Raw genomic sequence first — 24,820 nt, 5'->3', positions numbered from 1 at the left:
AAAATTATTGGTGTGCCTAAATGACGCTTTATTCATAGATCAGTGTTTAAGATTTGACCTGATTGATATTTTGATTAAAATGGTATTAAACTAATTCTTAACTATAACCTAACCTATGTTGTGAATAATTGTATTCTTAAGAGCACTTAATAATTTCTGTTCAGCCAAAAAAACGACACAAGATTAGTTAAGGAGGGACATTATTCTTCATTAAAAGTCTCCCACCACATGGTCCATCAGAGACAAATAAAGTGCAACAAATAAAGTGCAACCAATAAAGTGCTTAAACAGTACAACTTTTTCAAGCAATAAAACAGATGAATGCATTACAAAAATAACTAAAAATGAGGCATAATCAGTATCAGATGCAGATCAAAAGCTGGGTAATGTCCTTGTCTATGATCTGTGCGCATGGTTATACTGGCCTGTGGCCTTCTTGGAGGCCTTGTTGATATCTGAGGGGGGCTCCCATTTGAAGCAGGGCTCCAGATTGGCCATCTTGATGGTCATTATCGATGACAAGGTGCCATCCAATTCTAGGCTGTTTCTTGTCTTGGTTTTGTTCAGTGCTTTTGTTCAACTGAAAACACCCTTTCAGCATCTGCGTTTGCATGGGGCAACACCAGGACCAGTTTGGCAACGGCAGCAAGCCTCTCGAATTCTTTGGCTTAATACTGTAAGAATACTGTAGGTTGATCCATTAATAAAGTTCAGATAAAAAAGCATGCATCATTTCCAACATGTATGACACAATAGATGCATGCAACAATTTCTAAGCAACAGATGTAGCTAAGCCACAAATGTTTACCTTATGTTTCCGAGTTGCCATTTCAGCCCAGAAGCTTTCCATTTCAGTTTCGTCCTGCAGGGATATCATTGGCATGGTCTGATAATTTAGAAACTCTTCACCCAGAAGGTCATGCTCCTCTGGCCCATGGTATGGGAGAAGATGGGGAAACCTATGTATGAAAGTAGAATTACAATTGTTAAGTTTTAGGTATATTGTCATCAACTAGCAGCAGCTCATCTGCATCTTTGAGGGGAATAGCTCATGTGCAGTTTAGGAGTGAACATACATCATAAAACACAGAGTATTTCAGCTAAGATGATATAATAATTACAATAATTAGAGAGAAAAAAAACTACCTTTCAACAAAGTACAGGACATCTTCAATGTCACTTTCAGCCCTCTGCCGTACATCTACGAATTTTGCATGTTTGATCAGTGGCAGCTTCTTAAGTGCATATTCCACAGCCCTTGTCAGGAAACACAACACAGCTTCATGGAATGAATCCACCTGCTGTGGTGTGATGTCACCCTCGTCGAGTAATCTGTTAAGTTTAGCCCTGGTTGTGAACCCAATGTTCAACTTTCTTCCTGTCACAGATACAGTAAATCAGGTCACAGATACAGTACATCAGGTTAACATGCTGATGTGGCAATATCAGCTAGACACAGGGCAAGAAATCTAACCAGAAGCTCACGGTTAATGGAAGGACTACCACAAACTATGCTAGGTTTCTACTCATGAAGTGGCAAAAGGCTAGGTACAAGGCTAAATATCACATATCAGTGTTTGATCATGATAATAGTCAAATACTAACCTGGTAAATGGTTTGCCTTCTCTTTAAAGGCAATTCCACAAGGCTCCTCCTGGCCCTGCAGAGCTGCTGGAACCATAAACTTTGAACAAAGCTTCTGTACGAATTTCACCATCTATAACAGACATTTACAAAAATAGTAGGTGAAACCTATTTTAGAAGATCCCTGCAAATATTAGCAAGAAACACAGAATGGAAAAACAGCTAAATCCAATCTCACCTCATCATGTAACAAAAAAATTGATGACTGCTCTCGTTGAAGCAGCAAATTGAAAGACGTGAAAGTTGGTACAGTATGGTAGCTTGGAAAAACATCAGGTACACTTCTGTCCAGGGCTGTAGTCAAGACCACCTTTGTCGAGTCCAAGACAAGTCCAAGACCAGGACTAGTCGAGACCAAGTCAAGACCGAGTCCAAAAAGGTTCGAGTCCGAGTCAAGACCGAGTCCAGGATAGGAAAAAAAGTCTTGTGCATGACAGTATCAAGACAATCATTTTGGGTAATTATTATTATTATCTAAAAGCAAAAACAGTGTGAACACACCCAGGATTTGTAAGTGTAGCCATTCCCCTTCTCCAATATTATTATAGGGCTGTCAAACGATTCAAAATATATATTTTGAAATTAATTAATCTCGATTAACCGCAATTAAAAAGTTCCTAAAGACTAAAGCTTCAACATAAATCACAAAATTAATGAGTAACCACAAAGGTAAAAGTAAAACACTTTTATATTATTTAAATGATAATACTGACACAGTAATTGTGTTTTAAAGTATTCATTTCTTAAGAAATACTACACATATGATGCTGTTTAACTCATTTGTAAATGGTGCACTGTTACTTTAAGCCCATTGTGGCCACGTTCTCATAATTATCTTTTTTTTATATTGTTTGTACCACATGTATTGTACAATATTAACAATGATAAGCATGATATTAAGTTGGTATAAACAGTTTTCATTCCTTTGGAAATAGAAGCATGTAATGACATGATGCTAGCTAGACATTTTCTGTTTGCAATTAAAAGTGAATGATGAGCCTGAGCCAGTCACCTAGCTATCTGAATGGAATGTGTTTCAATCGGCATAATATGTGCTTCATGTAAACAAATTATTGAAGACTTCAAGACTCACCAGTTCCATTACACAAAGGCAAAGACAACTCTTCATATTTTTGTCCATTTTTCAAATCACAGTGAGTGCAGCCTACATACATGTTTATAACTGGTCAGTAGTGGAAATCGGATAAATCCGCAATCTCCTCTAACCTCGTCTTTGTTGCCTTCCTTTTATAAGTTTCTTATATTAAAAAGGAGATATCAATTATCATCAACAACGACAAGCCAGCTGGAGCCTGCCAATCGTTTTCTCTCCTTCTCGTGTGCGTTCAGACGCGCTCTTAATTAAATGGAGTAGCATACGTTCAAGTTGGATCTTAATGGAGAAGAGCCGAAAAGTATCATCTTTATGTAACTGTTGCAGTTGGTGCATTTTGACATTGTAAACGTTATCTAACAAGAGTGAAAAGCAGTTTGCAGTAAAGCTACTATTTGGCTAAATGTTGGTTCCTCTTTATCTTCAGCTAACTCCACAGACAGTAAAATAAACTCTCAGGCTTGCGGTTTTAGGTTTTGCGGCTTCCGTTACGTGACATCAGCCCCCACAAAAGGTAAACACTATTGAGTTAATATTTTGTAACGCATTATGTATTTCAAAATGAATCGCGGCGATTAACACGTTCATTTTGATGGCCCTAAAGACACCTGGACTCGGTCGAGACCAAAAGCCATATTTGGCAAGACCAGTGGCCGAGACCGAGACAAGACCAAGTCCAGCGAGTCCGAGACAAGTCCGAGACCATAGAAAAACGGTCTCGAGTCCGGACTCGAGTACTACAGCCCTGCTTCTGTCATTGGGTCACTGAATGTTTGCACAAGCCTCTTGTATCTGACAAAACAATCAATGTAGTTGCTGCATAATGAAATTGAAAATTGATGACCATACTAGCAGATTTGTAGTAACTGGCCAGAGGTTCGTACAGCCTCAGGATCCTGGTCACACAGCGTTCAAGGCTTAGCCAACGAACTGAGATGTGAAGGAGGACCTCCATGTACTCTGCTTCATGAAGCTCACAAAACTCTGTTTCAGACATTTAATTCCATATCATTTTCTACAGCTCAACATTTCAATATTACAGTTATTAGTATCAAACATGCATACCTGTCAGGTATCCATTCCGATTTGTGCTACCCCTGAACCAGTAACCGATGTCCACTACCGTATCCTCCAAATCAAACCCGGACACCTGCAATGCATTAATCAAATCATAACACATTCAGACAATGCACGTAATTAGGATACAAATAAAACGTTCCATGTAAAGATAAATCAGGCCTTAAGTGACTTAAAAAAATCCCACTCCTGCAGCTTTGGCGGGGCTTTTCTCATCTCCTCCACAAGCTCCTGTGTGAAATATGGTGCGATTGCTTTATTGACATGGCAGGATGACTTAGTCCTGGCACATTTGTACTCCTGCGCTGTCTTCGAATCTCCGAAACATTCTTTTATGAGAGGCCCCAGGTGGTCTGCAAAGGCTAGGGGGAGGTTGGGAACTACCAACCCAGCTGTCATTTTGACCTCTGGTTGTGAACTACCAACCCAGCTGTCATTTTGACCTTTTGGTCTGTAAGAAATAAAAAAATATTAAATCTCCCAAAAGACCATAGTTTATTTCAAATAGACACCTGCGATAATAAGGCACAGGTAAAAAACACATTCAGCAACTAAGATCTCAAATTAAGAAAACTGGACTGTACTACACTGAAATACAAACCACAAAGTAGTCAAAACTATCCACCATGACTTTACTGTGATCAAATAGAACACAAAACTCTTGACTGAACCTTGACAGGACCATTACACACATCATACCTTAACCTCTTGTGCAGACATCCCCCCAACAGAGGGAACAGGCATTGCATATTGGGATATTGTGGCTGTGAACTGGAGAGCCCGTGGCTTTTCTTGGTGGCCTTTGCTTTTTATGTGCCACACTACATCTGCCACACCCTGGTGGCAACATGAGTTTTCAATACGGCAGACTGCACACCAGTAGTGCGTGTTGAGGCTCCCTCTGGTAATAAATGGCCATGAAGAGGTCCACTCATTTTTGAACATGCATCTATATGTTGCTGCTCCAGCCAGAGCACGACTCTTCTCGCCCTGCTGTTGGATTGGGGGGGTCTCTTCTGTCTGTCCCTCTATGTCTTCTTCCATCTGCCCTGTTGGTCGTTCTATTTGTCCTGTCTGTTGCTCCTCTGCATGGGCGTCTATCTGTCCTGTCTGTTGCTCTCTCTGTCCTGTCTCCTGCTCTCTATGTCCTGTGTGTTGCTCCTCTTTCTGTCATTTCTATCAGTCGTTCTGGCTGTTCTGTCAGTGTGTTTTTCTGTCTTTTCTCACTTGGCTGGTTCTTTAAATAAAATAAAAGGTTTTGCTTTTGTCCTGGCAAAGGTCTTTTATGGGACATCTTTGAAACCTTAAAGAATTCAAATGGTCATGTTGGTTTAATATCCCTACTCTCAGTTACAAAAACATGCCTACTTCTATTGCACAAATGTCCTGTATTTATGTTAAATTCTTTGGAATGCATCTTACCTGTTCGAAGTGCTGTTTGGTCCAACAGAAAAAATCTTCATGCACAGTGAGTCCTTTTCTTTGGCCTGTTAATAAAAAGATGAATGCCATTAGTAAGTAAACAATGCTATGAGCTGATGTTGTGAGAATGCAGTAGCCTATACCACGAGGTTAACAAGGTGCTCTCCAGCTGCTTACAACAGCTGAGTTTACATTCACCACACACAGGCCAGGCGGTCAACATGAAGTTGGCCAAGATGTTTGGCATCATGTCTCTCACCACCCTTTTTGCCTCCAACTGTACATGGTAAAGGTTTATGGGCGCCGGTGTCTGTTCTATCCAAATTATGTGAAATAACAATTAAACGCATCATTTATTAACTTTTTCTTTATATATATTTAACAATTCTTCAAATATAACTGTAGCCTAGCCTATGCTATCTATGCCACCAAATAAGTGTTGGTAGGGTATAATAATAATAAGCTTTATTTGTATAGCACCACACAGAATGCAGCTCAAAGTGCTTTCCACACTAAATCATTATTCACACGGACAAACACAAAAAAATAATTTCTTTCAAGATTTAAAGTTTAAGAGAGTGAGTAGGCTACTCAATTGGATGACATTTCATTGTTACATACCTAGTCTCAGCTCAGATTCTCTTCTTTATCAGACTTCTCGAAGTTTCTTGTTTCTCCCGCTGTCTTTCTTGGCGTTCTTCTCTCTCGTTCTCTCCAGAGAATGTCTAACTAGATGTACCGCATAGCGGTACAAAATATGACCGCCGCTAAGTCCTGTACATCCTTTCCGCGAAAATAAATCACACTAATCAATTTGTCTCCATCTTTTACTCCATCCCCACTCTTGAAACTTTTTTGTGTATGCTTGTTTGGCATGCCTGTGTGTGTGTGTGCGGCTGCACAGAAAGTAGCCTACTGGCTGAAAAGGTGAATAGATTGTAGAATAGCCAAAGAAGTTGTAGCATTGTTATAAAACCTTTAAAATCTCTAAACAATCACAAGTAGGGCAGTTCATCACAGTTCATCCATTGCAACTGGATTGATGAAAGGTCACTTACACCTGTAGGCTACATTGTATTTGGGAAAAGCAAAAGGTATCAGCATAATGTTTATTTATTTATTTATTTATTAATAAACAAAAACATCTGTCAGTTCCATGCCGTTTTCAACAGCTATCAAAAACAAAGGTAATTTTTGGATAGATGGATTTTTTATGAATGTTTCTTCTTCTGCATAAGATTTTAGTCATCTTTAGTTTATGTGATACTTTATTGTCAATGCACAAATTAAGTAGCCTAACAGTAGTCTGAAACGAAATGCTGTTTTATCTAACCAGTGGTGCAAATAACTGACATGTCCAAATGGGCCTTGATGAAATGCGTCGCTAGACTGTTCATACACATTTTAACGGGCCAAAGTTGAAGAGCTGTTGTCCGTTGTTGTTCGTGCAAATATAGGCTGATTCATGTTCCCTTGCCTTGTGTAACTGAGGTCCATGGCTTGTCTGGCTTTCACCAGACCAAGCTCAATCTTTAAGAAATCAAAAAAATAAATAGCTGGGCAGATCAGGCTGGGTTCACCCAGCCTAGTCCATAGGCACCGATATTGTTTAATTTTCCGATTGAGATATCCACGCTCTGGTTATTCTAAATGCAAAAATGCATCAGGGAGTTATGACAAAACTGTAACTAACAAACTAGATCCTAATAGAAAGCTGTTAGCTTCCCTATGCTACAGGTAGGCCTATAAGGTAGGCCTATTTACAACATAAATTGTCAATAGGCTATGCTGGCGACACAAATAAAATCTCCTTTGGAAACCAATGGCTTACGCCTTACAGTATCAAGCGGACTTAAACTGCCATATCGTGCGAAAAGTTGTAATAAAATTCACACAGCTCCATGAGTCAAGGAAAGCGCGAATGAAGTAGCCACTTCTAAATGGGACCCACTACACAGTAGCTTAAGGTGTGTTGCTAAAGCAGCCATAATGAAATGAAGGTGTCATTGTTTGGATACTTCTCACACACGTGCTTTTTAATCTCACAGACTACAATTACCAAGCTGGAATCAAAGCACATCGATTCCCCTCTGACACCCTGCATGCACTTCTTCAAACAAATAAACAGGCGTCTCAGTCTCACGCATGTATAGCCAAACTGTATCAGACCGGTGTAACGTTGGTAAATCTTCCATTGCACAGAATGATTTTTGTAGCACGTGCAACAAATGACAGTCGAAAGATACAATTACAGTGCTGCTATCAATTTGCTTGGTATAACCGCATTTATAGTTTTCTACAAATGCAATCAAATTGGCCTCCATCACTCAACCAACGCTAACGGTAACATTATTTAGGTCCTTATTATTATTATAAGATTAACGTACCTGCAGTAAAAACCAAGCATGTTCGGTAAACATTCTCAGATTTATTTCGGCTTCAAGAAGAAATGGGAATTACATTTCATGTGAACATCGTCCTATCCTTATTAGACGTTCTCTGCGGTAAACTACAGTCCTTATAGGAAGCGTCCATTGTTTTTCCAACCCACTTTTAACTTCCAACAAAATTACGTCTCACTGCACGGTTCAGGTAGTTATTTAGGAAAAACTGCTTTTTTTGCGGTTCGGGGGGGCCAGCACTGGGGGGGGGAGTGGCCCCCGGGGATGAAACAAAATTTTTCCGTAAAAGTCTAGTGGGGCTACATACCCACCAAATTTCATGTGCACCGGTTTTTCGGTGTCCTGGGTATCGTTGACCAAAAATTCAGGAAGTAGATGACGGGGGGGAAAAAAAAAAAATTGACAATCATTATATGACCGATTCGCTAGCTTCACTAGCGGCGGTCATAATAAGGGGAGAACTGCCACTCTTTGAAAACTTCCGGTTTCTGAACTGGTTGCAGTTCCTTCTGTGGTTCCACATGAGGGCGCTCGTCCACGAGTGCAGAATGCATGGAGGTCTATGGAGCTGTACCCCTTAAAATCCACTTTTCTTGGGATATAATTTTTTTTTCAAGTAATTTGAGTATTGCATTCGAAAGGGGAGGCAAAGAAAATACACTTGGTTGAGTATTATATTTTTTAAAGTCACTTAATATTTCTAAAAAGCCTTTCAAATGTGTCAATGACGTCATTCATTAGCACAATGCTAGCGTGTTATGTGCAACAACGACCCAACCTGTAAGAAATCAAAAGGACATAAGTACATGTTCATTCAACTTTTGACCTATAACCCATGTTGAAGTTATACAAACTACAATCAAATCTGAGATTTGTCAACGACAATCAGGTGAAAGAGACCAATTTAGCCGTCTAGCTCCATTGACTCCCATTCATTCTGCACTCATGGCGATCGCCCCCAGTGGAAATCTGGTGGAACTGCATCCAAAATTTGGTACAATGGGACTTAATACAGAGTGGCAAGGCTCTCCGTAGACGGGCTCTGTTCTCTCTCTATATCTTCTTCTGTCTACTTCGGGGTGCAGGCAAGGGGGCAGGCGAATTCCCAGAAGTAGAAGAATCGACGTAGGCTGGAGGGACCACCTCTCTGCTAACTCCCATAGAAGCCCATTCATTCTAGGATTTTTTTGAAATACCATAACTTCATATAACATATATCCTGTGCCGATATTGTAGCTTCTGTGTAATCCACATAAACACTACAAAGGCAAAACAGACTCCACTACCTCGTCCGTAACGTTGGTTACCCGTAAGAAGAATGGTTAGCTTGTTCGGTTGGAGGGAAGCTAGCTTTGACGTAATCTCTCTTTCGCGCCGTAGTGAGATAACCGTATTGTTTGGATAAGAAGCTCAGTCCACCTTACTGTCTGACGGTAACTCATAAGCAAAACCTAGCATACACGACCGTATGTTAAGGTAAAGCATTACACAGAGGCAACCTAATAATAATAAAAAAGTAAACCCAATTAAAAAAAAAAACGGCACTAATCATTTCAGAGGTTTTCGATGGATTGACCGTAGGTCGGAAAAGTGGAAAGAAGATTAGCTTCAAGGCTATAACTTTTTTGTTTTGTTTTAGCATGACTGTTTTTGAAGATGATCATGTATGGTAGCTTCAACATTAACACGACTTGGTGAGGATGATATTAATAATAATACATAAATAAATGTTTAACTTTGATGACTTTGAAGGCGAAGGAAGTGTGAGAAGAATTTCTGTGTATCTATCATATGAGTTACAAGATTCAGTTTGATGGCTAACGCCACGGGTTAAGTGTGAGTCTGCGCAGTACTGGGGGGACCAACTGAAAAATCGTTCTATTTGACTCAGTGCCCTCACATTGAAAACGACGGAGTCTGTTCGTCCATTTCTTTTACTGTCTATGGGTGCAGGCAGGTGCGTGCAGCGCAGCGCATAGGTTGAGTGGCGCTCATCAGCGCCATTTACCGTCGTGGAGTTTGAAAAGGAACACACGAGTCTCGGACCAAGATCGGATTTTTATTTTGCGTGAGAAATTGGATGTGTGGCGTGAGTGCGTGTGAAAACAGGCAAAACCGTGTGTCACAAGGCGAAAGCGTGAGAGTTGGCACCTATGCTATCCACGAATGAGACATTTTAGATTATTTCTATTGGGGCAAATAACAGTGTCTGTCTGTCTGTCGCTGTCTATATGATTTAAATTGGGCTAAACCATAGACAGTATGAAATAGATCTAAACAAGCCAAAAACGTTCCAAATCCAAATTTCTGCAGTGTCACTCCATTCCCGGCGGTGGCAGTATGGCATAGTTGTCTACTTGGTTTGCCAGTAACAGTGAGTCCACGAGTTTTTTCTATTCCCCACTGAAATTATGTAAGGAAGTAGTGTCGGTTCAAGAATGCTTTATTTGACTTGTGAAGATAAACACTGTTTCTCGTCTTATCCTACATAAACACCAAATCAGCAGATCTCCGTGAGCAGTACAGCGTGTGTGGAGCAGTGGACTTGAGGTAGACTCGTTTAATGTCTATGCTACGTTACACACAAACAGCTCGATTTCTTATGGATATGCTACCATCTCGCTATCTGGAGATATTCTTTGGTCACCGCTATTTACCGATTTACGGCGCCCATTGACTTCCATTCAACACATGAAAACAAAACGTCTATTATGCGGTTAAACTAACGCCGCGGATTTATGCCAAGAACCATTTCCCTTTAATAATAATAAACTACATTTTGGTACAACTGATATACAGCAACATATTGTTGTTTTTAATGGTGATTGTTTTATTTGTTTGTTATATTTATTGTGTCTGTGTTTTAGAAACCCACCTGTGAAGTCAAAGACAAATTTCCACTTTTTATGGACGATAAAGCTATATTAATTATTATTATTATTATTATGATTATTATTATTATATAATTTGAGCAGCGGTTGCTACGTTACATACAATATCAGAGATCAATTTCTTAAATTAACTTCCTCGAACATGGGAAAGTGGTAAATGGAAATAAGTATGTGTTATTGATGTTGTTTTTGTGTACTGTATTTTAGGTAATCTTTTGTTTTTGTGTCGTTCTGACAAAAAACTAGAAAACTTTGGATGGGATCATCGATCTTGGACGTCCATTTAGTCAGCACGTTGACCAGCTGAGCGTGATGGTGAAAGAAGATTTAAAAGAGGAGGAATATGATCATATGATTTCATGTCCAGATGAAGATGAAAAGACCTTTGCAGAGCTTCACTGTAGGCCTAAAACTGAAACAGACGTCACAGAGTCCAACGTTACTTATGAAACACAACAGACAACCGCGGAGATTGAAGTGAAGATTGAAGATGATGAACAAGAACACGATTATCTGCTGGGAAGTAAGTCCTTTCAGATATGACTCCCCTGTTAACCATATTGAGAGATAAAAAAAAAAAAAAAACGTATTTCAATGTTAACCATTATAACAACCATAGGGAAGTGTTTGTTGCTGTGTCTGAAGTTTAATTTTTCATCGGCTCATCAGTAAAAGGCATTCATTATCTTGAGTGACCACAATCATTTAGGGTGCTGTTCGCTGCAAAGAATAAAATCAAACCAAGTGTCATCGATAGTCTGGCGTTATAATTTATTTGCCTCAGGTGTACTGTGGAGTGAGGTTTAGTGGCAGGCTAACAATACTGATGACTTGCGCGAGCTTAGCACCTGCGAACTCTGCAACTAGAAGGACTGGATAAAAAATGTTGAAAACGGTCTCCACTGATAAATATCAGACTTGCTAACTTGGAAATGAGGTCCTATGTCCAAAATTCTGAACCACCCCTTTAAGACGTAAAACATGTGAGAATGCTTCTCCACACTGGATCCATTTATGTTGCCTTTTGCCAGTACTCTGCATTTGCCGGTTTTTTTTTCTTTTTTTTTTTTTAGTTTTTTTCTCAGAGCAGTGAATTTCATGTCTGTCTGAAATGCTCTGCTATTTTGAAGGAAAAATATGACTCTATACAGGGCATATTTAACAGGTTCAGTGCTGACTAGGGCTGTAATGATATGCGTATCTAAACTGAAATCGCAACACTCATATCCACGACACTGTTGCTGTGGTTGAAGGCAGAATCGTGACACACCCCTTCTAGTGTTTCCCGCAGCATTTGCAGCTTACGCGGCAGCATAAGCAACACATATCTCCCGCCTTACTTACCGGTACGTTGTCCAAAAATAAATCAATAAATAAATAAATCAGAGTTTCATAGCTCTCGTAGCTTTCATTTTGAATCATGATTGCAACTTAACCAAACAGTATAGAAGTAAACCCCCGTCCACCTCTCTCTCTCTCTCGCCGTGCTCAATGGACACACGCCCCTCTGCATGCACATTTAATCCAAATAAAACATTAACAATCGTGAAGAAAAGGACGCTTTGTTTTGGTTTGTATCGTTACAGCCCTAGTAGACGGATAGCATTGAATGCAAGGATACGCTGTTACTCTTCCAGGTGTATCAGAACACCCTCTAGTGTCTGTCATAATAGAACATCTGTCTGTCATAATAGAGCGTCTATCTGTCATTCTAAATCCACCTTGTAACTCTTTCAGATGAATCAGAACACCCACAGCAGAAGATCCATGGGCAGAATGATGAAGTGCAACTCAAAGGAAGGCTGCACCACTGCACCGTCTGTAGGAAGAGTTTCACAGCCCTGAGAGAACTCAAGAAACACCAGCAAACACACTCTCTTGGTGTTAATCAAAGCCAGAGTACTGGCAAAAGACATAAATGTGTTCATTGTGGAAAAGTTTTTTCACAAGTTTCACATCTGAAAACCCATATGCTAGTACATACTGGGGAGAAACACATATGTGCCCATTGTGGAAAAGCATTTTCACGAATTCGAAATCTTAAAACCCATATGCGAATACACACTGGAGAAAAGTCTCATAAATGTGACCAGTGTGGAAAGGTTTTCCCACACATTTCAGCACTTAAAATCCATAGTTTGACTCACACAGGAGAGAAACCTCATAAATGTATCCAGTGTGGAAAGATGTTTTCACGAATTCAGAATCTTAAAACCCACATGCGAATTCACACTGGAGAGAAGCCGCATGTATGTGTCCAGTGTGGAAAAGCTTTCAGAAACACATCAAATCTTAAATCTCATATAATGACGCACACTGGAGAGAAGCCCCACCTGTGTGTCCAGTGTGGAAAATCGTTTTTGCAAATTGCACATCTGAAAGCCCACATGCTAACTCACGCTAGTGAGAAGCCTCACATATGCGTCCAGTGTGGAAGAGCCTTTTCAGAAAATTCACTCCTTAAAAGACATATTTTAACTCACACCGGAGAGAAGCCTCATAAATGTATCCAGTGTGGAAAAGCTTATTTACGTACTTCCTCTCTTAACACCCACATGCGAATACACACCGGAGAGAAGCCCCATGAATGTGACCAGTGTGGAAAAGCTTTTCCACATATTTCAGCTCTTAAAACCCATATGCTAATTCACACTGAAGAGAAACCTCACATATGTGCCCAGTGTGGAAAAGGTTTTGCACTAATTCCTTATCTTAAATCCCATATGCTAACACACAGTGAAGAGAAGCCTCATACATGTATCCAGTGTGGAAAAGCTTTTACAAAAATGTCAAGTCTTAATTACCATATGATGACGCACACCGGAGAGAAGCCTCACGTATGTGTCCATTGTGGAAAAGCTTTTAAAAAAATGTCAAATCTTAATATCCATATGATGACACACACTGGAAAGAAGCCTCACATATGTGTCCAGTGTGGAAAAGCTTATTCACGACTTAAGAACCTTAAAACCCACATGCTTGTACACACTAGAGAGAACCTGCGTGACACTTCTGAACAGTTTTCATCCATGAGCCATAAAATAATATCCTGACCACACCCACTTAATATATCTGGCCCTGCCCATCCTAGATACTGTATCCTTTCAGAGAGATTCTAGTCTGGGACATGATAATTCACTAACGTTTCCCTCAGACAAGAAAAATATCAGGCCAATCAGCGACGAGAGACAAAACCGAAGATGAAACCTGAAACTTATTGTGATAAATAGTAGCAGCAACACCTGTACACTGCAAAAAGTGACATTTTACTAAGTGTTATAATCTTATATTAAGATAAGAAAAATCTAGCTAAATTTTTATTTTAACCTAAGATTATAACAATTAGTAAAATGTCACTTTTTGCAGTGTAAACATCTGGAAAAATGCAGAAATATATTTACAGCCAAGATAGACCCACATGCATTGTTTCCTGACTGTTGTGCTGTTTATTGTTAGTTTGTAAATTTTAGGCAAAGTATGACGTAACGTTAGGAATCTGATCAATGTGATGAGAAAACCCTTTTTATAATTGTCAATTCAATGCAAATTTGCTTGTTCTCTTTTTTCTTCCTGATATACGTGGCACTTGTATGGATGTGAGGGATTGGGTCTGATGTATAACAACCTATTCAAAAGATTGAATTGATGCAAATGTAACACTTGGTAAGCTAATGTAGGCCATATAGGCCATTTGCTCACATATATAGGCTATTTGCTCACTTTTGTCTGATTCATTGATAGGAAGGACTGACTGATTGGTGGACATGGGGTATTGCTCACTATTCTGTCTATCTATATCCCCACCCACTCACTCATCTCCTTAATACCTGACGGAGACCTCTGGTCAAAACATTGTAGCTTAAATAAACCACTCTGGGAACATATACGACAGTGTGCGGGTATTTCTTTATTTTTTAATTAATAACAATATAGCACCTTAATAATATTAATTTGAGTAATGACAAGGAACCATTCCTGCCTCAAAACCTGGATTGCTGCTAGAAAGGTGCATTCCAGAATCATTGTGGAGACTTGGAGAGGCTTGGTAGCTATCGGAACCATGTTGAGTGGTGTGCAAATACAGATGTTTCCATCGACTATTTACAAGTGATTTTGGACATGCTGTTTTTCCTTTAAATGTTAGATACATCTTCACAATACCCAGCAGTCATGGACTACCACCACTGCATTCACATTACATGCTCCTGCGATTCATGAAGGAAATCCAAACAGTAGGCATAGTTAGGGGCAGCCGGGGCCTACTGGTTAGCGCTTCGGACTTGTAACCGGAGGGTTGCTGGTTTGAACCCCGACCAGTAGGCACGTCTGAAGTGCCCTTGAGCAAGGCCGAGCGCCGATGTAGCCAGGATTAGTGTGTGCTTCACCTCACTGTGTGTTCACTGTGTGCTGAGTGTGTTTCACTAATTCACGGATTGGGATAAATGCAGAGACCAAATTTCCCTCACAGGATCAAAAGAGTATATACTTTATGAACTTTATAAAGTTTATATACTTTATAAGTATAAGTTTATATACTTTATAAAGTATACTTATACTTTAATATTCATCTTGAGTAGAGGAGCAATATGGTTGATAATGCTTTGGAATGATATAGCAAAGCAGTTTAGTCTGTACTGTAGGCCCATATTTAAAACCTGACAACACATAGTCTACATTCAGAGTTCACAGACTTGTGATTGTCTCCTAATTACCTTCAGCTAATGTTATGAGAATTGAAGTCTGTGATTTGGAGAAAGGCTATTATATTTCAGTTCAACATTGAATCAAATTACACCTCACCTCTCAGAAATAACATTGTGGCAACTAAAGATGACAAAAACTGCTTACCTAATAAAATCTAACCAAGTGTTATTAATCTTACATCAAGATCAACAAATCTACAACCCCAAATCAGAATAAGTTGGGCCATTGTGTAAAATGCCAATAAAAACAGAATGTGATAATATACAACTAATGCACCTCCACACCATCGGAGATGTTGGGTTTAGAACTGAACACTAAAACTAGTTGGATATGGATACTTGGATCCTTACTCTTTATAAGTCCATGATTTTCAAAACAAATTGCAAATTTTGATTGGTCTAACCACAGGGCCTTTTCCCACGTTACCTCAGTCCATTTTTAACAAGCTCAGGTCCAGTTACACTAGCATTTCTGAATTGAGTATCCAACCGTGCTCATAGACAATTGTTATCAGAGGTTTTCCTGCACCATACAATGCTTTTCTTTACATAAACAGGTCTGGTTTTAATGCAGTGCCATCTGAGATCCAAAAGACCACGGCCAATGTTGTTTTTTTAGCTCTATCCCTTGTTATATTTGGATTTTAATGATATTATGTACTGATGAACTCCCTAAATGCTTCACAGTTTAATGTTAAGAAGCATTAACATGACATTGTTTCATCATTTGTCCACACATGCAGTTTGAGTGATATCTTACATCTTTACTTCTTGCATCCTATATTTACTCAAATCTGCCTCTCTGATGATGCTCTGTTTCACATCTTTTATGTTGCCCAGCTACCAGAATTCTGAAACATTCCCCCTTCTGTTTTCTTTATCGTTACAACTTTTCCAGCATTTTGTTAACCCCGTCCCAACTTTTCTTGAAACATGTTGGTATCAAATTCAAAATTAATAGGCCTATATTTTCCATGGAATCAAATTTGTCATTTTCAACATTTGATATGATGTCTGTGTTGAAACAATGTCACGTCACGTCGAATGAGACATTTTAGATAATATCTAACCTATTGGGACAGTGTCTGTCTATCTGTGTATACCTAAACCATAGACTGTATGAAATAGCCTCGATCTAAACAAGCCAAAAACGTTCCAAATCCAAATTCCTGCAGTGACACTCCATTCCCGGCGGTGGCAGTATGGCATAGTTGTCGGCTTTGTTTACCAGTAACAGTGAGTCCACGAGTTATTTCTATTTGCCACGAAAATTTTGTAAGGCAGTAATGTCCAATAATCCTTGATTTTGTTAAGTTAAACACGGTTTCATGTCTTATTCTACATAAACACCAGATCAGCAGATCTCCGTGAGCAGAAGAGTGTGTGTGGAGTAGTGGACTTACTTCAGGTAGGCTCGTTTAATGTCTGCTGCTACACAGGAGGTCGATTTCTTTAAGCTAACTTACTCGAACATGAGAAAGTGGCAGATAAATCAGAAATAAGTCATGTGACAATTATTGATATTGTTTGCGAGTATTTTATTTAAAACGAGAAAAGGCAACCTTTTGATTCTATGTGTCTTTCTGGTTATAGACTGTAGAAAACTGGATGGGATAACGTTAATCTTTTGGTCCGCTCAGAACATGGATCTCGGACATCCGTTTAGTCAGCAGGTTGACCTGCTGAGCGTGATGGTGAAAGAAGAAGATATAAAAGAGGAGGAATATGGTCATATGATTTCATGTCCAGATGAAGACGAAAAGCCCTTTGCAGAGCTTCACTGTAAAACTAAAACGGACGTCACAGAGTCCAACGTAACTTACAATGAAACAAAACAGACAACCGCGGAGATTGAAGTGAAGATTGAAGATGATGAACAAGAACACGATTATCTGCTGGGAAGTAAGTCCTTTCAGATACCTATTTTAGATGTGAATCCCTTTATACACGTGTTTTAATGTTATCCATAGCAACCACAAGAAAGTGGTTGTTGCAGCATCTGAAGTTTAATTTCTCAGTATCAGCTCATTAAAGTTATATTCCACCATTTGGGGAATTAGTCATTTTCCAGCTCCCCTTGAGTTAAAGCAACACCAAAGAGTTTTTTGTACCTCAAAATAATGTTTCCCAAATCTTTTCAGTTGTTCATCAACTTGTAATAGGGTGAACGGCACTTCTGCATTCGCTCGCTCGCAACAACAGCCAAAATGAAACATGGAGTGTGGATGTCTCCGCGAAGACACAGCTGTTACATTAGATGCGCACTCAATCAAGATTCGACACAGGACAAAAATACTGGTAGTAACAGGTTTTAAGCAATTTTGCAAATGTAGGGACAGCACACTCTAGTGAAAGTAGCCTAACCTAGGCCAACGATGCGCTCGGCTGTAGCTGTCTGTGCACGTCCGCAATCGACTACGTTCCTCAAATGGAGAACACATCCATGTTCCCTCGCGTCTCATGGCCACTCAATGTAATCCTTCTGTGGTTGCAAAATTCTTGACAGTTCTTGATCGCTGCAGGAGAGAGAGGGAGAGAGGGAGAGCAAGAGAGTGCACCTGCAAAGTGTCTCTGTGCGCATGTGTGTGTCTGCATGCGGTTACGTTCGATTCACGTCAGAAGTTGGTCTGTCAGGTCCGTCATTCACGGCGCTCCATTATTCGATTAACTTTATCAGACAGCGATGTAAAATGTGTCCCGGAATTTCTCGCATTATGCGAGATGGCTAGAGTTGCAGAACTTGAATAATTTATGCGCTATACCAGCAATCCCGCGCTGAAATTTAGGCCCTGAGTAAATAAAAGTAAAATAGATAATAATTAAATATTGCGATACTTTGCGTGCACAAAATATCGTGATACTGAACAGAAACGACCCCCGCCCCCATTACAAACTAGGTGGGAACAGTGGCCTCTGAAGTAGGCAGAGTACAATTTCGGGGGAAAGCCTAAAAATGCACATCCCATAGGAAGTTAAATGTCTTGTAATTTAAAAAAGTGAGTAGCCTTGGTAACCAACTTGGTCTGTTCCTCCAATTGCAATTGGAGAAAAAAATAACTTTCCCTAAAATAACTTTTGAGTTAATATATGAAATGTCGGATGATGAGGAGGAACGGTCAAGAGGGAGGAGAGTTTAATATTTTTTATTTTATATTTTTATTTAATCTAAGGTACTGGTCAATTGTATGTCAGGCAAAGATTTGAATTTCAGGTGACCCCACACAGGGCTCCAGACTGCGACCAAATGGTTGCATTTTGCCACCAAAATTTGAAAGTGTGCAACTGATTTTTATATTGAGTAAATTTGACCCTTTTTTTAACATGTTAAACGTTGAAGGGACGCATCAATGAATCTGGAATCTGTGGCAGGCCAATGAGTGTGAGAAGGATAGGGAATGGCCACTGTAAGCGGCTAATGTGCGGAGGGGGAGGGTCCTAGAGATAATCGAGCGTGCATAAACCTCTGTGGGAGAGAGACAGATATCACAACCTGCTACGTGCGTCTGAACAATGCGCAAGCAAACTAGTGACTTGTTCTGTATTTATTAGGTTATCATAGGTCCGGCTCGCCACACACTTTAATCCGGCCCGCCATGTATTTATTAGGTTATCATAGGTCCGGCTCGCCACACACTTTAATCCGGCCCGCCATGTATTTATTAGGTTATCATAGGTCCGGCTCTCCACACACTTTAATCCGGCCCGCCATGTATTTATTAGGTTATCATAGGTCCGGCTCGCCACACACTTTAATCCGGCCCGCCATGTATTTATTAGGTTATCATAGGTCCGGCTCTCCACACACTTTAATCCGGCCTGCCATGTATTTATTAGGTTATCATAGATCCGGCCTAACCTGACCCTAGCCAGATGAATTTCGTTCCGCTTAGCTCCGCCTAGCTTCACTCACATCCATCTGGGACCTCTTCCATTGAGAGTAATTTCTGCAACCAACTTTATGGTTCAGCCAATCAGGACGCAGGGCGGGAGTTTCATAGATGTGACATAGTGGAGAAGCGACCGTGAGACTGTTATCAGCGTCACGGGTTGGCTTCGATGTGAGTGGTTGAAGTAGCACGTCCGGACAAGTGGCATATTCAATCATATGCAAGCATTTTTTGATTAGGCCCAGCCTTCTGAAGCAACACTTCAATGGATCGGTTCCAGATGGATGAGTGGAGCTAGGCGTAGCGAAATTCATCTGGCGAGGGTCAGGTTAGATCCGGCCCGCCACACACTTAAATCCGGCCTGCCGCGCATAAGGTTATCATAGGCTGCTCACCATTTTATTTTTTTAATGAAGTAGCCGCACAAAATAAACATTAGGCGTGCGTGTGACAACGTGGACCCACCTCCAATCATGTGACTAACTTGCTCTGCTGCAGCCAGGGGCTTCTCTCGCAAACTCCTTCTGAATTTAGTGAATGTGTGGGGTTTTAATGTGTGATTTTGAGGACGATTTATATCGCCCACCCTTACTCTATACAAGGGCATATTTAATGGATTCTGTGTAGACAGATAGCATTGAAAGCTACAAGACAGTCAGTCACTTGTATCCTTTTTACCCTGTAACTCATCCAGGTGTATCATAACACCCACTAGTGTCTGTCATAATGGATCTGTCTGTCATAATAGAACGTCTATCTGTCATTTTAAATCCACCTTGTAACTCTTCCAGGTGAATCGGAACACCCACAACAGAAGATCCATGGACAGAATGATGAACTGCAACTCAAAGGAAGGCTGCACCACTGCACCGTCTGCAGGAAGAGTTTCACAGCCCTGAGAGAACTCAAGAAACACCAGCAAACACACTCTCTTGGTGTTAATCCAAGGCAGAGTACTCGCAAAAAACAACATAAATGTTTTCATTGTGGGAAACTTTTTTCACAAGTTCCACATCTTAAAAGCCATATACTAGTGCATACTGGGGAGAAGCCTTATACATGTGTTCACTGCGGAAAAACTTTTTCACAAAGTTCACATCTTAAAATCCATAATTTAATACACACTGGAGAGAAGCCTCATAAATGTGTTCACTGCGGAAAAGCTTTTTCACACATTTTAACTCTGAAAAACCATATGTCTACTCACACAGGAGAGAAACCTCATAAATGTGACCAGTGTGGGAGAGGTTTTTATATGATTTCACATCTTAAAACCCATATGTTAATACACACCGGAGAAAAGCCTCATAAATGCATCCAGTGTGGAAAAGCTTTCTCACAAATTCCGCATCTTAAAACCCACATGCGAATACACACTGGAGAAAAGCCTCATAAATGTGACCAGTGTGGAAAAGCATTTTCACAAATTGCATCTCTTCAAGGTCATATGGTAATACACACTGGAGAGAAGCCTCACATATGTTTTCAGTGTGGAAAAGCTTTTTCACGATCTCATAATCTTAAAACCCATATGCGAATACACACTGGAGAGAAGCTTTATAAATGTATCCAGTGTGGAAAAGGATTTCCAGACATTTCAGCTCTTAATAGCCATAGTCTCACTCACACTAGAGAGAAGCCTCACATATGTGACCAGTGTGGAAAAGCATTTACAAAAATATCAAATCTTAAATTCCATATGATTATACACAGGGGAGAGAAGCCTCACGTATGTTCCCAGTGTGGAAAAGGTTTTTCGCAAATCGGAAATCTTACAAATCATATGCTAACACACACCGGAGAGAAGCCAAACCAATGTGTCCAATGTGGAAGAGCTTTTTCAATGAAGTCACATCTTAAAAGACATATTTTAACTCACACCGGAGAGAAGCCTCATAAATGTATTCATTGCGGCAAAGCTTATTCATATGGTTCGTCTCTGAAAACCCATATGCTAGTACACACTGGAGAGAAGCCTCATAAATGCAACCAGTGTGGAAAAGCTTTTCCATACACTTCCGTTTTAAAAACCCACATGTTAATTCACAGTGAGGAGAAGCCTCACATATGTATCCAGTGTGGAAAAGCTTTTGCTAAAATTTGGAATCTTAAAGCTCATATGCTTGTACACACTGGAGAGATGCCTTATGAATGTAAACAGTGTGGAAAAGGATTTCCAGACATTTCAGCTCTTAATAGCCATAATCTGAGTCACACTGGAGAGAAGCCTCACGTATGTTCCCAGTGTGGAAAAGGTTTTTCGCAAATTGGAAATCTTACAACTCATATGCTAACACACACTGGAGAGAAGCCAAACCAATGTATCCAATGTGGACGAGCTTTTTCCATGAAGTCACATCTTAAAAGACATATTTTAACTCACACCGGAGAGAAGCCTCATAAATGTATCTATTGCGGCAAAGCTTATTCACGTGGTTCGTCTCTGAAAACCCATATGCTAGTACACACTGGAGAGAAGCCTCATAAATGCAACCAGTGTGGAAAAGCATTTACACAAATTCGGAATCTTAAAACCCATATGCGAAAACACACTGAAGAAAGGCTTCATGAATGTATCCAATGTGGAAAAGCTTTTCCAGATATTTCAGCTCTTAATATCCATAGTCTCACTCACACTGGAGAGAAGCCTCACATATGTGACCAGTGTGGAAAAGGTTTTTCGCAAATCGGAAATCTTACAACTCATATGCTAACACACACTGGAGAGAAGCCAAACCAATGTGTCCATTGTGGAAGAGCTTTTTCCATGAAGTCACATCTTAAAAGACATATTTTAACTCACACCGGAGAGAAGCCTCATAAATGTATCCAGTGTGGCAAAGCTTATTCACGTGGTTCGTCTCTGACAGCCCACATGCTTGTACACACTGGAGAGAAGCCTCATAAATGTAACCAGTGTGGAAAAGCTTTTCCATACACTTCAGTTTTAAAAACCCACATGCTAATTCACAGTGGGGAGAAGCCTCACACATGTTTCCAGTGTGGAAAAGCTTTTGCAAGAATTTGGAATCTTAAAGCACATATGCTTGTACACACTGGAGAGAAGCGTCATAAATGTAAACAGTGTGGAAAAGCTTTTTCATACATTTCAACTTTAAAAACCCATATGCGAATTCACACTGGAGAGTAGCCTCATAAATGTATCCTGTGCAGAGCATAAAATTGCACAAATTGGTATTTAACACAATTGTTATATTATGCGATTGCTCTAAGCACTAGATATTTTTATAATCGCATATTTTTGTATGCGTTTGGGCCTTTCGTTTACACGTTAACAGTTTAAGCGCAGAACATAGAACAGGGAGAGCTCATAAAATCATCGATATTTAAAGCAGATTAGTCTTTGTTCATTCATGGGGTGCATTTTGGCTTGAGTTGAAGGGGAAATGAAAGCTTATGGCCATTCTTCCCATCGTTTGTCTATACTTGTGCTATTATGATATAGGCCAGTGCAGTCGAGTCGAACCACGGAACACAATTGGCTGAGCCCATAAGTGCACCCATCCATCGCACGCACGCACACAACCACCCTTTGCTAACGCATATTGGACTGGCTTTTTGCAATTTTGGGTTTTTGCCTGTTGTTAATTCTTCACCTCCATAACAAAAGCATTTACATTGTGTACAGGGGGGTTATGTCACGAGAAGTTTGCTGTTTACAATATAAATACATCAACTCTAGAGGGAGATCTACAGTGGCCAAAAATACCTAAACCTTTAAAATTGATCAGCTTGCATAGCAATGACCAACACCCATAATTACGATGGTTGGGAATCCTGGACATAACGCAGCCTTTAGCATTTGTAAAACTATGATGAGCTATATTATCATGCACTGCTTATGGGTTCAAATGCCTAAATGGCCTATTCTAAACTAACGTGATGCGCAACCTCAAAATAAGCTCTAAGACTCCTATAAAATATCACAGAACATTTTATCAAATACTAGTCTACTGGATTTACATTACTATTCAATCTGCTGTTCACTGGGTGATCATTAGCACTGAGTTACACATTTTTGTATCTGGGGAAAGTCTTTCAGCTAAAATTTAATAATTTCTGGCCCATGGGTGATGTTTATGTGTGTCACGTCGTCCTGGATGTGATTTTGTACTGCTTTATGGCTGTTTAAGGCAATTTTGGTAGCATCTCGTGCGGTTTATGGTACTCATTCCGAGTGATCTGTGAGCTGGGTAATGAGGATCTTACCACATAGATAGATAGGTATCTATCAATCTATCTATAGGTATCTATCAATCTATCTATAGGTATCTATCAATCTATCTATCTATCTATCAATTTATCTATCTGGTAAGATCCTCATTACCCAGCTCACAGAGCACTTGAAATGAGTACTTGTTCCTTATAGTATTGCTGTCCTTAGTTGGACAAAGGGGGATTCTGTGCAGTAGTTGCCCTGTCATTCTAACAGAATAGACATATCGGGTGTAATCAGAGTGTTACGGCTCAAGAGTTACAGCTGTTCCGGGTTTCTCTATTTGAGTGTTAACTATTTGGGTGATAATATTCCACGAGGGAGACCTCAAGGCCTGTGGTCCGAAATATGTGTACACGCACAGATTGGGACTATTCACTGCAAAAAATGATATCTTACTCTTAAGTGTTATAATCTTATATTAAGATTTTTAGAAAATCTAGTTAATATTGTTTTTATGAAGATACTTACTTTGAGCTTTCTAATAAGATTATTTGACTTAAAATAAGTCAAAATCTTCTTAAATTAAGACATAAAAACAAGTAAATTTATCTGCCAGTGGATTAAGTAATGTTATCTTAATTGAAGACTGTCTAAGAAAATATGTGTGCACGCACAGATTGGGACTATTTTAAGAATCTCCAGAGTGCTGCCGTTCACTGGGTGCTTAGTATCATTATCAATGTAATCATTCTATGTTGTTTTTTATGTCTTTTAATTATTACTTTTTAAACTATTGCCCTTTTATGCTTTCATGTAACATTACCTTGTGTGTTTTGTGTTTGTGTCTTTTTTATTCTTTACTTTTTAAAGTATTATTTGACCGTTGGACTTATATGCTTTCATTAGCTATTCCTGTTTTCTTTTGTTTATGTAAAGCACAATGCATGACCTCTGTGTTTGAAATGTGCTATATAAGTAAACTTGACTTGACTATTCCTACTAGAGTATCCTAGAACTTCATGGCTAGTTAGTTCAGCAGTAAGTTTTCACTAGTCGTCTAACATCATTTTTTTATCAGGCTACATAATTACTCTGCCGCCATGATCCATTCAAAAACCCATAGAAGCACGGCACTTCATAATGGGCTGATTTCAGTGAAAAGCTAGACGTTTGTTGGACAAACACCCCTAACAAGTAATTTCCAGGGAAGCCCGGCATCTCAGGGAGTGAATGGGGCTGTGGGATTGACCAGATGCCAAGCATCTGTGTGATAATTGGAGGAACTGTCACACTGCAAAAACTGCTTATCCAATAAACTCTAACCAAGATTATTATATCAAGATAAAAAACTAGTTTGTATTGTTTTCAGTATAAAGACACTTACCTAGCGCTTTGTGAAATCATTTGACTTTATTTAAGAAGACTTACTTATTTTGTCTGAAAACAAGAAAATTCGGCTGCCAGTGTGTTAAGCAAATTGCTATCTATCTATCTATCTAT

At 39.6% G+C, this 24,820-nt stretch overlaps 2 protein-coding genes and 1 long non-coding RNA gene across 4 annotated transcripts; 2 read left to right on the top strand and 1 right to left on the bottom strand.

Moving 5' to 3' along the window:
• Positions 1-5,024: 5,024 nt before the first annotated feature.
• On the bottom strand, positions 5,025-5,926 carry LOC125297469. Its single transcript, XR_007194060.1, has 3 exons — positions 5,879-5,926; positions 5,258-5,322; positions 5,025-5,138 (listed from the first exon to the last, which is right to left on the bottom strand). It is a non-coding gene; the product is annotated as an uncharacterized LOC125297469 (long non-coding RNA).
• Positions 5,927-10,043: 4,117 nt separating this feature from the next.
• LOC125297328 (gastrula zinc finger protein XlCGF57.1-like) lies at positions 10,044-14,422 on the top strand. 2 transcript variants are annotated; one of them, XM_048247639.1, is made up of 3 exons: positions 10,044-10,209; positions 10,797-11,073; positions 12,288-14,422. In XM_048247639.1, exons 2-3 carry the CDS (start codon positions 10,863-10,865, stop codon positions 13,601-13,603), a joined length of 1,527 nt encoding a protein of 508 aa, XP_048103596.1. In that variant the 5' UTR covers positions 10,044-10,209; positions 10,797-10,862; the 3' UTR covers positions 13,604-14,422. The 2 variants fall into 2 exon arrangements, with proteins under 2 accessions (XP_048103596.1, XP_048103597.1); XM_048247640.1 differs by having other exon boundaries at positions 10,758-11,073.
• A 2,072-nt stretch (positions 14,423-16,494) lies between these two features.
• LOC125297263 (zinc finger protein 493-like) lies at positions 16,495-24,807 on the top strand. Its single transcript, XM_048247520.1, has 3 exons — positions 16,495-16,661; positions 16,847-17,155; positions 19,932-24,807. The coding sequence occupies exons 2-3, from the start codon at positions 16,897-16,899 to the stop codon at positions 22,289-22,291; spliced, it is 2,619 nt and encodes an 872-aa protein (XP_048103477.1). The 5' UTR covers positions 16,495-16,661; positions 16,847-16,896; the 3' UTR covers positions 22,292-24,807.
• The last annotated feature ends 13 nt before the right edge of the window (positions 24,808-24,820 follow it).

This window comes from Alosa alosa, chromosome 7 (assembly GCF_017589495.1).
Source record: "Alosa alosa isolate M-15738 ecotype Scorff River chromosome 7, AALO_Geno_1.1, whole genome shotgun sequence".
Taxonomy (NCBI): Eukaryota; Metazoa; Chordata; class Actinopteri; order Clupeiformes; family Clupeidae; genus Alosa; species Alosa alosa.
This window is presented reverse-complemented; position numbering and strand designations above follow the sequence as displayed.